At 40.6% G+C, this 14,064-nt stretch overlaps 2 protein-coding genes across 2 annotated transcripts in view; one reads left to right on the top strand and one right to left on the bottom strand.

Moving 5' to 3' along the window:
• The window catches only part of LOC101859428 (aurora kinase C), a gene marked incomplete in the record, with an annotated part of 26,728 nt that extends 26,526 nt beyond the window's left edge, over positions 1-202 (top strand). The window contains 1 exon segment of the mRNA XM_013086244.1: positions 60-202. Within this exon segment, the coding sequence (XP_012941698.1) occupies positions 60-154 (95 nt within the window).
• Positions 203-5,806: 5,604 nt separating this feature from the next.
• The window catches only part of LOC101858802 (nuclear pore complex protein Nup205), a 41,319-nt gene continuing 33,061 nt past the window's right edge, over positions 5,807-14,064 (bottom strand). The window contains exons 36-41 of the mRNA XM_035971498.1: positions 13,411-13,491; positions 12,744-12,907; positions 11,468-11,582; positions 10,568-10,702; positions 8,205-8,374; positions 5,807-6,679 (exon numbers count right to left, since the gene is read on the bottom strand). Coding sequence (XP_035827391.1) covers positions 6,590-6,679; positions 8,205-8,374; positions 10,568-10,702; positions 11,468-11,582; positions 12,744-12,907; positions 13,411-13,491 — 755 coding nt within the window. The 3' untranslated portion in view covers positions 5,807-6,589. The remainder of the gene's footprint in view (positions 6,680-8,204; positions 8,375-10,567; positions 10,703-11,467; positions 11,583-12,743; positions 12,908-13,410; positions 13,492-14,064) is intronic.

Raw genomic sequence — 14,064 nt, forward strand, 5'->3', positions numbered from 1 at the left:
CCCTTTTCCCAAATGAGTTCCCATCTCTCCTCATATTACCTATCCCCCCCCTCCTCCAGCCACACACCTTCTCCAAGTGTACAGCATGAGGGAAGAGGAGCGGAAGGATATCGAGCGACTCTTGCACCTGGAGGAAATCCCCCCCTCCTCGTAGTGCCACACACAGACACGGGGACACTACTCGCCTCAACTAACACATATTATTACCAATTTCAGAGGGGGGGGGGGTTCTTTTGGTTTGTTTTTTTTCTTTCCTTTTATGTTTTTTTTCTGGGATAAATTAGCAACATTATCCTGCATAAGGTCAAAGACGGGTAAACACTGCCGGTACCATACTTTGGCCAGCATAACATTTCAATCAGGGCATACAGCGTTGTGTAGGACTTTCCAGTGGCTCACTCCAAGTTCCAACCACCAATAATAACTTGTTCATTCGACCATAGGAATACATTTGTGAACGACAGAGCTAAGGAGATGGCGTCCGTCCAATAGGACAGACTCAGAAACGCATCTGCCAGAATTTAAACCCGAATTCTTGTCAAATCCCTTTAAAAAATTCCTCATTTTCATGAAACAAGGTTCTTAGCGGCCTTGTGTTAACTGATAAATTATTATTGGATATGAATATGGGAGTGGTTTGTGAGGGAGCTGTCAGCTTCACACACATCATCATTGCCTTTCTCACCCTGCACCAGGGTATAGGCCACGAACAAGCACTTTCCACCTTTCTCTATCCTGGGCTAGCCTCTTGGTGCTATTCCATGTCTTCCCACGTTTCGTACGTCAATTTCTGTGATTCTTCTCCAGGTTCACAGTCTTCTCTTTGATCTTCGTCTATCCTGTAGATTCCAATCCAAAACTTTCTTTGTTACTCAGCTGCCTGACGTCTTGAGAGTATGTCCAGTATATTGCCACCGCCTTCTTCCTACCTCATCTCTGACTGGGATCTGTCTTGTTTTCCTTCACTTCCTCGTTGGTGGTGACCCTGTCAGTCCATCTGTAATATCTGACCCTCAGTAACTTTCTCAGACACTTGTTCAAGAAAACCTGAATCCGGGATCCTCTTTATGCAAGAGCTTCACGATTCACAAACAGTAGACAGTTCAGTTTGAGTAAACAGAAACACATCCACATAGTAATGGCCGTAGTGTGGGCAGTAACGGTAAAAGTATGCTGATTCTGCAAAGGACAGAAAGTGCTTCTGTACCTGTACCACTCAGATTATCATATATGTGTCAAAGAACACTGTATGCATGCAATCAGTGATACTTCCTGGAAACTCAAATTCAGAGTCAGATTTGTACATTCATTTTTGTAAATTCTCAATGTGCTGTGACAATGGTCTAAGATGCTGCTGATATACATGATGCACTGTTCTTTTTTTTTAATTCAGTAATGAGTAAATAAAACCAAACTTTCGAATTTTCCATACCAAGTCTGGGATTGTTTCTGAACTTCATCTTAATATTTGGAAATTTGTGAATGCATTTACAATTTTTTCGTGATGTGGTTGAGGACAATCCTCTAAAGAATGTCAAGGTGGATCAGTTTGGTTTTGGCTGAAATCTAGTTAGGATAATGTAGGCTACTACTAAAAGTAACACATAGATGAAATACATGTACAAGATAGTCTCCTTTGTTCCATGTGAATTACTAATTACACAGAAAGAAAACATTACTTCTGGGTGCTCTATTGTAGTCTGCTCCTTCCCTATCAAATATCTATCGTCCTTATCTCTCCTCCTTCTTTTCTTTGTATTTTGCTCTCTTGTAACACCTCTGATCTTCTGCATTTTTCTAATTGTGGACTAAACTACAGTCAAACCATGTTATACGTTGGCGGTACAGCGGGGCTGGCGGTACGAGGTTTTCATGTCCTCTGTTAAATACATGTAGCACCATTAACTGTTCAACGTTTAGGGAACTTGTTTACCAATCACTAAATGAAGTAATGAGTTATCTCCCTTCGACCTGTCACTTATACAGGGTGCCCCTTTACAGCTGGATCGAGCCGGTCGCCCGACTTGTTCGCCTGAAACCGAAAACAAACACTTGCCTCACCTGTTAGAGGGGAGGTTCAGGGAGGCTTGCCCCCCTGGCAACACTAATAATTTTTTTTTTTAACACACATAAATACAAAACAATAAGATACGAGGGGACCATTGCACAGTGAGGCTCAAAAGTAGTTCCGCTTCGTTCAGTGTTGGGCCCACCAGAGTTCAGTCTTCATTAGATATGGAAATTAAGGACAGCTAGACTGGCAGGCTAGCCGTACTTTATAATGGCAGAATTGTAAATAAAATTTTAGTTTGCAATACCCAAAGTTTAGGTATTAGTTATAGTAAGAGTTTTACGGCACTTGCAACACAATCAGGTCATATAAGTGCCGAAGATTAGAGGTGTTACAAGAGAGTAACAAACACAAAAAAAGAAGGAGGAGAGATAAGGATGATAGATGTATGATAGGAAAGAAGAAGCAAACCACACCAGAGCACCCGCCAACCACCCGCACCCAAAGTTTAAGTATTTGTATTTCAGTTGAAACCAAAAGGTGCTATACTGAAGGCACGTATAGTGGAAACCTGATATAACAGGGATGGTGAGACCAGAGACAAAATCCTGTTATATCAGATCCCTGTTAAATCAGAAATAACAAGGGAAGTAAGCATTTGTGGACGAATCCAGCTGTACTTATTCATGGGTAGTTTCCCTTGCCACAAGTACCCACGAACAGGTGTACATGTACATGAACATTACGCGTGTGTGAGTGTAGCTAGGCATATGGCTAGGCTAGATCGAAGTCTGTAGAACACCGCAGCCTTCTCTCGCTTCACCCGCTGCGTGTGCTTGCAGTGGCGTGATTTGCGTGGGCTTGCTCCATCCCTGTTATTACCGGGACCGTTATATAAATATGGCTTCCACTGTATTTTAAACCTGAATAATTAGTAGATCTAATGAAACCTGCGTACTCAACATGTTTCAGTCAATAGGGCCTAACCTAGATCTAAGTACGGCTAGCCACTTAGATTAGATATTGATGCTAGCATCAACGCCTGACCACAAAATCCCAAGAAATGCACTTTATCATACATTAAAATTATATGTTTTCCAAGCGAAAGGTTGACTTAGTTTCGACAGTTTGTTTATATTCGTAGGCTTGTGTGTTTCAAGGATAGAATCTAGATCATGATTGATAGTTCAGGAGTTGAGATGCTGAGGTATGTCCATATAGAAATAGAAAGGCCTTGAACCTAGATATAGATAATAATTTACATTTGATCTAGATCTAGATTTAAAGTATTCACCTCAGAATCTATCTAAATCTAGACCTAGATCTATCTAAATTAAATATCTGGTGTGCAGTGTCCGTAGACGGACCTTGAAGGAATAGGTAAGGATGAAAGAATGTCATACGGTATGAGGAGCTTGGAATTATGGAAGAAGGAAAACACACCAAACGAGCGAGGAGACAGGATTGAAGCAAAGAGTGCGTATACAACTCTCACACAGGATTTCCACAGGTCTTTAGAAAAGTCCTTAAATTAATTAGTCTTTAGTTTTCATGATTTCAATTGAGGATAAAAAGTCATTAATCTTTTACACCGCGTTGTCATGTCCTTAAAAGGTTCTTTAATTTGGCAATGTTTGTCAAAATAAGGTCATGGAAATTGTGGATTATGTTCCATCAACGCTGTTGCATCGTATCCACATGACAGGGGCACACAGTATATAGCAAAGCAGACCTGTCAGTTGCCAGACCCCAAGGACGCCAACCCACAGTACGGCTGTGCTGACACGTAGCGAGCGTGCCTCGCGCTTGCCCAGATACAGGTGTACAGAGCTACATTGGGACCTTGTTTTCGTTTTAGTAAGAGTTTTAGGGCACTTGAAACACAATAAGGTCATATAAGTGCCGAAGATTAGAGGTGTTACAAGAGAGTAACAAACATAAAAAAGGAGGAGAGATAAAGACGATAGTTGTTTAATAGGAAAGAAGGAGCAAACCACACCAGAGCACCCGCCAACCACCCACACATTGGGACCGGCCTTACTATACTCCTAAACACATTGAACATGAATGGATAACAACAACAAAAAGATGACAAAATATTTGGCTGAAAAATTTGTTTTTACATCTAATATTACAAATGTTAGCTGTGAAGTCCCTGAGTTTCGAGAAGAATAGGGCTGACATGAGGCTAGCGTGTTCTAAGAAGAGGCAAATGAATGGCAACACAGGTAGATCTAGTGCCTCCCGAAATAAAGACACCAGGTCCTCCAGGTTGGGGACTGGGCATATGCCGACACTCCCTCCCATCCTATAAAACACATCTGTTGCTACAGAGATGTCAGTTTTAGTTTTAGTTTTAATAAGTGTTTTTGTTTGTTTTTTGTTTTTGTAAAGTGTTTTACGGCGCTCGCAACTGCATTGGTCATATGAGCGCGCGGGACACACCGAATATTTTCAGTTGGTAGGAAATTTTGAATTTTGCCCGGGTGGCGGCCGAAGCCTACTCTTATCGATTTTAGACCACCAAGGGTTCTTTAACGTGCGCAACTTGCACACGGGCCCTCCGAGATTTGTCGCCCTTGTCTGAGAAGGCTAGGTGTAGATCTTTCCTACCAGAAGATCAGGGGTGTGGCAGAAAGACAGCAGTAAGGAGGAGCCAAGGAGTAGCAGTAGAAAGGCTGCAGAAAGAGTCAGGAGCCCAGAGGAGGGGGCAAAGGGGGTGAGGGGTGGGGGCAGAAAGTGGAAATGAAAGCAGACAACAGAACATTGCTAGAGAGCAGGAAAGGAGGTGAAAGGAGACAATTTTAGAGAAGAAAAATTTTTTGGTCGCTACCCGGATTCGAACCCGGGACCTTTGAATGAGAGGCCAACACCTTAACCTCTAGGCCACGAGAGCCGCCTAATAAGTGTTTTACAGCCCTTGCAACACAATAGGTCGTACAAGTCCCAAAAGTAGATGTGCTACAAGAGAGTAATATACACACAAAAAAAGGAGGAGAGATAAAGACGATAGATGTTTGATAGGAAAGAAGGAGCAAACCACACCAGAGCACCCGCCAACCACCCACACAGAGATGTCACAAAGAGGAAACAACGAGTCACAAAGAGGAAACAACGAGTCACAAATTTTGGAAGAAGTCACACTGACTCACACCCTGGTGGAGATAAATGGAGGCCAAGTGGAATACACAAGGAGAGAGGAAGAGAGGATGACAGAGATCCACCTGGTAAAAGGATCAGGAGGAAGATCTCGGACAATTGGGGCACAGCTGGCTGGAGGTGGAGAAGATCACCCAGAACAGGGTAGGGTGGAGAGTCCTTCTTCTTGGCACCCTTTTCCCAACCACAGGGTGAAAGAAGAAGAGATATGTGTGAGGCAGCGCGGTGGAATCAGGCTCTCGTCAATTTTTGGGCATGTAGAGTTATTGGTATCATCTTAAAGCTTGTTCATTTGTCTTTATTTGGGTGAAAAAAATATCCATTTACCTTGAATACAAGTCGAGATATTCGAGAATAAAAGGGGTGGGGGGTCAGAGGTAAGATTAGAGAGAAAATGGCCGCCAAAGATTAGTTATTTCTTTGTGCTTAAGAGTCCGTGGTAGCTGAAAATTTACATTTTTTGTGCCTTTAATCAACGTTTTTCATAAAAAGCCATACAGAAATGAGTTCTTTAATGGGCATGAAAGGTGTTGAGCCAAAAAACAAAACTTTGAAAAAAATTCACGAGAGCCTGATTCTACCATGCTGCCTCACATATAACAAATGTAGAGAACAAAAAAAAAACAACCCAACATGTTTATGTCATTGTCACATGATTTAATATGCCATCAACAAAGCACTGGTATACAACAAAGTACAGGTGCACAAAAATCAATGTAAAACATGAATGTCACAAATCAAAGAACATGCACCAACCTTATGGACTCTAGCACAGTTATCATACAGTTAAGGTAAAAAAAAACCACCCAACAACCCAAAAACAGAGCCAGAGAGCACAATAAGGACATCCTCTTTGGACAGTCCCTATTTAACTTTCAGTTATCTTGAAGCAAAATCAAATTTTAGCTAAGACCTTCTTGTCGCTTCATCCCATACAACAAATCAGGAAATGAAATAATTCTATATTTGTGACAAGAAAATCTATAGTCCCCCCCCCCATATATTTCAGCTCAATAAAAAAACACAGAACACTTTTGGTCAAAACAATCACCATACATTAACATAAAAAATTGTCAGTGGATACAAAAATTCAACCGCCATTCATACATGTTAACTGAACATCATAAATTGTCTCATACCTGGGTACACAAAAATTCACAAAACAATCATACATCTAAACATCATAAATTGTTATTTACAAAATATCCAACAATCTTACAAATCATAATGATTTTTTGGGGGGACAAAAACATTCATTAAACTTAAACACATAATCCCTGGCAGGCCGACATGTACTATCGACTTAACTCGCAGGAAAGAATTCTGAGTCACTGTAAACACTTCACTCCAGCATTTGGGCAGACAAACATGTAACAACTGGGCACTCACACATACACACTCGTCATCTCACTATATGGGTCACTTGCCTGTGTGAAGCTTCAGCACTCGCTTGATCCGCCTTGCAATAGCCTCGGAGAAACTGTAGTGGCTTCTCTCTTTGCCAAAACACTGATGTGAAAAAAAGTGAATAAGAATTAGCACTTTGATAATACAAATAACAACAAGATATTCACAGATAGACAACAAATCTTAAAAACATACTGAATGACTTCTGCTAACAATAGCTAACGGACGAAAAAAAATTCATTTCAAAAGCCTTAGCCATTTCATAATAATTCTTTACGAACAGAATATTCTTGGAATTTTTCCTGTCAAAGTATCAAAAACTGATTTTAAAAAAAGTGAAACATGAACGTCTAAAAGAACAAGAAGCAAACAAACAAACTGGGCAGAGACAACACTAATCTGTATAAATGTAAAATAAAAAGTAAGTAACAAGTCTACTACAAGGAGAATCTTTGTCAGCTGGAGCTGGTGGTGGGAGAGAACGAGATGGAAATATCGTTTAAGTGAGACTGACCATCATCATCATAATAACAGACTAAACAAGTCCCCATTTTCTTAAAACAACAATTTTACCATGTAGGCACATTTTAACATTACTTGCAAATACCTGCAACACAATCAGGACATGGGGAAGACCAAAAAAATTGAAACATATCCAAAGTCTGAATCAAGTTAAGTGAGAACTGGGCATTTCCTGATCAAACTGTAACAAGCACTTACTGTACTGAGTATTTATGACGACACCGATTGAGTGGGAACCCAACCTATGGAAATACTGATTACGATAGCGAATAATTTTAACCCTTCTAGAGGTGAATAAATTTGCAGTGTCCAGTCCCCCCAAAGGCGAATTAATTAGAGAACTTCACGAAAATTTGGGTGGGTCAGTAAAAATGTTTATAACTTCCTTATTGTTTAAGATAGATATAACCAAGCATCATAAAACCGGAAATTGAATTAACAAAAAAACATGCGATAAAAGTTTTCAAAACAATAACTTGCGATACATTTAAAACGTTTGTTCATCAGCGTGTCTTTGCCAGTGTGTTAGTGTTAGTTTTGATGTTGTGGTGTCAAATTGCTTTTAGTGTGAGTGATACAGTTCAAAGCAGGCTGGGACACAGAAGGTTACCTCAAACTTTTTGCATGGAAATAAAGTCTGTTTCCTCTTGAATCATTACTTTCCCTATAAAATGCGTTGAACAGGTTGCTATCATTCATATTTGCAGCCATTTCAGATTTGATTACTGCCTTTGAGACTTATGTAAATAAATCCTAGACCGTTCGTCTTCTTTTCCAATACTGGGTCTAGATTCTTGTTTGAGGCAGGAAATGCTAGGAAAATCTTCCTTAAAACGAGTTGAACTTAGTTTAAACCATTTCTGGTGGTTCCGTACACAAAATTGGGCCTCAAGTGCTTGTGTTTACGATCTCTACTATAGTCGAGATAACCTCTGAGGGACAGTCATGGCATTGTAATAGCCTCGCGATGGGTTAAAGAATCTCCCCCCCCCCCCCCCCAAAAAAACCCTTGTTGCCCCAAATAATTTTGGCAATTTAAAACAACCACCCCACCCCCCTTCAACAGATGGACATTGTTCCTCAATGTCACAGGTCATCTCCCTACCTGATCCACAGTCTGCACTTTCTTGAAGAATGCCTCGTTGAGCACTATGGGCGCCGTGCTGCGCATGTGTTCAACATCGGCACGAGAGACTCCCAGAGCCACCTGGCTCAGGCCACTGGCCACCAGAGGACTGCCCACCACACTCGAGTTCAGGGAAGAGTCAAGGGCTCCTGTAAGAAAAAAAAATGAGTAAGGGTCTCTCTTAACAGACACACCCCTGATGGGATTCGAACTCAGGACCTTACGGTTAAGAGTCCGAGAGCCATTTTTGACCAAGGTAACAACAGAGCTGTGAGGGTTTTAACAGATACATTCTTCACCAAGCTAAAAGAGCTGTGAGAGTCATGGCAGATAATTCTCCATCAAGCCAACACAATTTGAGGCACTGCTCTAAGTCTAAGCTCGAAGGTTTTACAATTTGAGACTTGGTTAACAGAGTTAGCGCAAAAAGAGAGACCAAACGTACAATTTCTTTTTAAAGCAGATCAAGCATACCACATCAAAGTGCTCATAAATCACCTACTTTTCGCTAAGAACAGACCAGTATGAAAAAAAACTACAAGAAAGAAGTAAAAGGTACAGTTCTGCTACACACCACACCAGAGAACTAACAAACTGCTACAATATGTGTACCTACAAAGAGTTTTGTAATGATTCAAGGCAGCAGTTGTGGAGATGAGCGAGATGAGGGAGCGCCAAAAGAGACTAGACAAAAACCATCCAAACATAAAGATTCTTGAGCAAAGACGACCACAGAAACGAATCCATTGAAGATCAATTCTCAACACCACCACCGAACTAGTGGAAAAACACAACCTTCCATGTAACAGAGAAATGCTGAAACCCTTAAGACCAGAACTCCCCCCAACACCAACATCAAGAACGCCAACATCAAAACTTTCCTCATAAAGGAGACAGTGATAACTTTAAAGGAATGTGACCTAGTAGAGCTGAAGACAACAGGTCTCAAAACAATTGACTCCTTCCCTAGTGATTCAATCCATATTTACACTGATGAGTCAGCCTTCAAGGGAACTATTAATGCAGGCTTTAGAGTAAGAATAGAACATCCTGACAAGATGTGTGAAGTACTATTTGATGCCTGTGGTACTTACTGTACAAATTATGAGGCAGAGGCCATCACCATTGAAGCAGCAATCCTCCACCTAACCAATATTTTCATTATATATCCAGACAAAATCAAGGGCACTGTAATCTTCACAGATGGAAAATCAGTACTCTAAGCTTTAGAAAACATGAATTTCGAAAGCCCAGCTTGCCTATCTGTGGCTCAAACAATTAACATCTTCATGCAGACCTATGCCGTCGACCTGATTTTACAGTAGATACCTGGCCAAAGCAACATCGTAGGAAATGTCAGAGCAAACACCCTTACCGAGAAGGGAGCATCACAAACACAACCTCAAAACCTAGTATCACAACAGACATCATCTAATGCAGCACCAGGGAACTGGCTGAATGGATGGACATTGGGCACATGGCTGCTTTCAACTACTCATGCTTCAAAAAGGTGAGCATATATTTTGTCGCTTTTTAGCTGATTGAGTATGTTTTCAGCACAGAAAAAGGTGTAAAAAAAAACAACCAAAAACCAAACAACCTCTCCCCAAAAGTCACGAATGGATATCCCCCCCCGACAGAAAAGTAAAAAGTGAAAAAATTTCAGGAAACAAAAAGCTGTGCTGATACAGCCAACAACTTAAGCAATAAGCTGTGAGTGAAAACTTTGTGGAGCACAAAATAATTGCAATGACATAGCACATATTCATGCTCCGCGGGTGGTTGGCGGATGCTATGGTGTGGTTTGCTCCTTATTTCCTATCAAGCATCTATGGTTCTGATCTATTCTCCCTTTTCTATGTTTTGTTACTCCCTTGTAACACCTGATCTTGGGCACATATGTGACATTGTGTTGCAAGTGCTGAAATAACTCTAATTAAAACTAATATTCGAGCTCCACAACATTATGCGCTTTACAACTATCATTACACCAGCAGACCCTACAATGTGACTAAGAAACATTTTCGGCTTCCCTGGAAACAAACAGTGCAAGCAGCCAATCAAGCGCTCAAACACAAGCAAATTGACAAGATCTTTCGATGTCTATAGCCAGGTATCCACTCCCACCAAGGTGAAGTGAGGAAAATTTGAGTAAAGTGCTTTTCCAAAGGACACAACATGAGATCCCTGTTGGAATTGAAACCCACAACCTACCCCCGGGTCGGTGCTACTGACTGAAGTGTCTTTAGGCCATTCCCAAAGGGGGGACAGTAATAAGTTGTTATGCACAGTAGAATTGTAAATGGGCTGATTCATCAATGCCATCTGAAGGTCCAACATACCTGTTAACCTTCTAATCCCAGTCTGATGCCGCAGCAATGTGGGCATTGTCATGTGACCCTGGTCTGCGGGTACGCAGTGAACCAGGAAGAACTCCAGGTGGCGCCAGATGATGTACAGGCAGTTTTCCACAATGTCTGAGGCTCGTTAAAGAAACAAACATAACAAGGTTGGGGGGAGGGGAGACCCCCAGCCTACACCCTACACAGCAGCTTATATTATCATGATCATCAATGCATCAGAACTGAAGGAGATCATTAGGTAAAATTACAATATTTGAGGCTGACAACATTTCAATTGCTCAGTGTATGACTGTCATACATGGCGTGCCGCGTATAGCAACATGGTGTATAGCAGTCTTATAATAAATAAGTTATTTTTTGTTGAGTGTTTAAATATAACTTAGCAGACAAATCAAGGAAAACTTATCTTTGTCAGCAAATCAAGAAACAAATGCAATGTTTATTTTACACAAAAAGAAATGTTACTTATCTCCAGAAGTACCAAGCAGTGCAGACAACACTGTCCAGAAAATGTTCCTGTCTTTCTACCAGTACACTAACAATTTTCCAAGTTCAAAACATCAGTATTATCATATTAATGAAGCCCTACAGGAAATAAATTCAGAAGGACCAACAGTATTTTTCTCACCCCAAGGAAAAACAAGGGGATTCAAAATGTATGGATCACATTGTCTAGTACATACTGCATCAAGACTATATTTATATAAATGGCAGTATGAAATGCACAGGGATCAAAATGTAAACAGTCTGGCAAAATGCGCACAATTTCTAAAATTCGGATTTACCAGGACAATCAGCAACCCCAGGTAGCAGACACAGTCAAAGAAAAAAGTTTAAAAAATAATGGGCTCCCCAACAGGTAGATAGACAAAAGGATACAGACATAGTGCTGAAGTTGTCGAGACTTCTGGGCGAGGACGTGCACCAGCCGAGAGCGGGCCAGCCCCTGCCTCTGCTGCGATGACAACTTCTCAATGGACGAATCTCCACACAGCTGAAACACACATACATACAGGTGAAATATTAGTTTCAGTTTTAGTAATGTGTGACGGCGCTCGCAACTGCATAAGGTCATATGAGCGCCAAGGGCTGGAAGTCAACAGAGAAGTTCAAACGGGGAATCAGGCTTACTCTGCTCACCTCTCTAGCCTCGACAGCACAAAGTCTGCTTCAACTATCAAGGCAACCCGAAAATAGCAGGTCACAAGAGAGTGACAAACATAAAAAAGAAGTAGAGGAAAATGACGACAGTAAAGGTGAGGAACAAAAAAGCAGCAGTTCCTCCTAAGTTGTTCTGGCACAGTGTGAGCATGACATAGATAAATCAGCCCATTTACAATTCTACTGTGCCTAAGAACATGTTAATATCCCCTCTTTGGAAATGGCCTAAAATATGGTCCAGTCATAGTCCATTTAAGGTAAACGGAAACAAAACACAGGGTTCAATTAAATCAATATTCGTTGGACTGAGTTAAAGAGTAACACAAACTACATGACAACTGAACAGTTTTGCTACAAAACCTGACAAGTGCATTTTTTTAAAGTTTGGCCAACACTAGTAATGTAAAAAAAAAATTGTGTTTATAAAAATTTGTCTTGTTTCCTTCCAAAAGTTTACCAACTTCAAGACAGTTCTCTTAGCAGACATACGGTTATAGTCTGTTATAACAATGATAATAATACTAACTGGATTTTTATACAGAGTATCCATACTTGACAGCATGCTCTAAGTGCTTTACAACTATTTTAAACCATTTTAACATTTCATTTCACAAATGCACAACTTTCTCATGTCTCAACCCTTTTCAAGCATTTGTCAGTGTTCACAAACCATGTGATTATATAAGACAGTGGGAAAGTCTTGAAAGAAGATAATGTCAGCCATTTAGACCAACTCAATCCATGAAAACAACACTGTTTCTTGGTGCCGTGATACAATTGTTTAGAGGAAATCATGATTGAAACTTTTGGTCGCTAGGAATCCATAATAAGACTGCTCTTTTAAAATTTTCTGTTTACTTCTTTAGGACAGACATGTCCATAACATTCTAATAATTCAATGTTTACTGTTTTTTTCCCGTTTTTCTAAATCTATGCAATTTTGGCACCTGCCACAATTTTGCTTTCAACGAACAAACTGTCCTAGTGGTCATACCTTTCTGAGGTCCTCCACGCTGAGTTCCGCCAGAGCGGTCAGCTTTTGCGAGAGTTGGTGGTGCTGCTCCAGGACAATGCTGAACTGGCGAGAACACTGCTGAAGCAGCAGCAGCACCACGCCCAGACCCAAGCGACGGCCAACTCCAAGCGTCACCGACACCTCTGTAAAGTAATAACAAAAGTTAAAATTGTTTAATTGTATGTGTATTACTACCGTATCAACACAACCTAGATCATTTCTAATCAATTTTCCAAATCAAGACTGGTGTGTTTTCACAAAGGTAACAGAGAAGCACAATTGAGGGCAAATAAGATAACCATGAACCCAACTCCTCCCCCACCAAATTCCAAATATCACATGATATAAACAGTACTCCAGAGAAACAGAAAAAATATTCACCAATTAAAATTACTAAGAAAGTTTTGTATCCCCCCCCGTGCCGGGTTCAGCGGTTAGTCCCATCTCCCTTTTAGCCTTTGAGCAAGGCAAATTTTTTCCTCTCCCTCCCCCCCCCCCCCCCCACACAAAGATCACAAAACATAAATATGGCCTCATATAAACGGGAAAATTTATTTATAAATTAGAATAACTAAGAAAATTTTGTATTCCCATTTCCCTGCCCCCCTATTTCATAGCCCACATACAAAAGAACAAGTATACTGACCGCTGGTTTTGTGGCCCTCTCGAACAGTTACTTCCTCCAGGCTGGGTCCAAACAACAGGTGCTGGTTAAGACTGCTGGAGCCTGAGGACATCAAATTGAATCTAAACATGTTGCAAAACCAAATTATAAAATACAATTAAAAAACCCAAAAACAAAACACCTCTTCTTTTTAAAAAATCTAACAAAGAACCCGAAAACATTTCTGTCAATGTTCATCAATTATATTTTGGCAAAGGGTGCTATGAACGAGGTGGTAAGAACAGATCCCATAACAAAGAAAACTTTTCTACCGCCTATATCGTCAAACTTGCAGAAATAAAAATGCAATACATTCATCAACAGGACAGGAAGTAATAGTCCCTTACACAAAAAGAATGTACAGTAACAGAATAGAGCCAGCTCAGTAATAGAAATGTGCAAGAAGATCAAATGTCTGTAACTGTTTAAAGCCACTGTGCAATTTAGTTCATTAGGGAAGCTGGCTGTTCCGACCCTGCCTTCCAAGGCCAACCCAGGTGAAAAGGACACAGTAGTCTAAGCAGAAAGAAAGAGATAACTCAGAATAGACTATAGACTTCCCCTCATAAGAAGTTAACTCATGTCTTTCATGTGCAGCAGGAAAAAAAAAAACCCTGAGTATTACACTACAGACAA

Source organism: Aplysia californica, unplaced genomic scaffold (genome assembly GCF_000002075.1).
Source record: "Aplysia californica isolate F4 #8 unplaced genomic scaffold, AplCal3.0 scaffold00447, whole genome shotgun sequence".
In the NCBI taxonomy this organism is placed as follows: Eukaryota; Metazoa; Mollusca; class Gastropoda; order Aplysiida; family Aplysiidae; genus Aplysia; species Aplysia californica.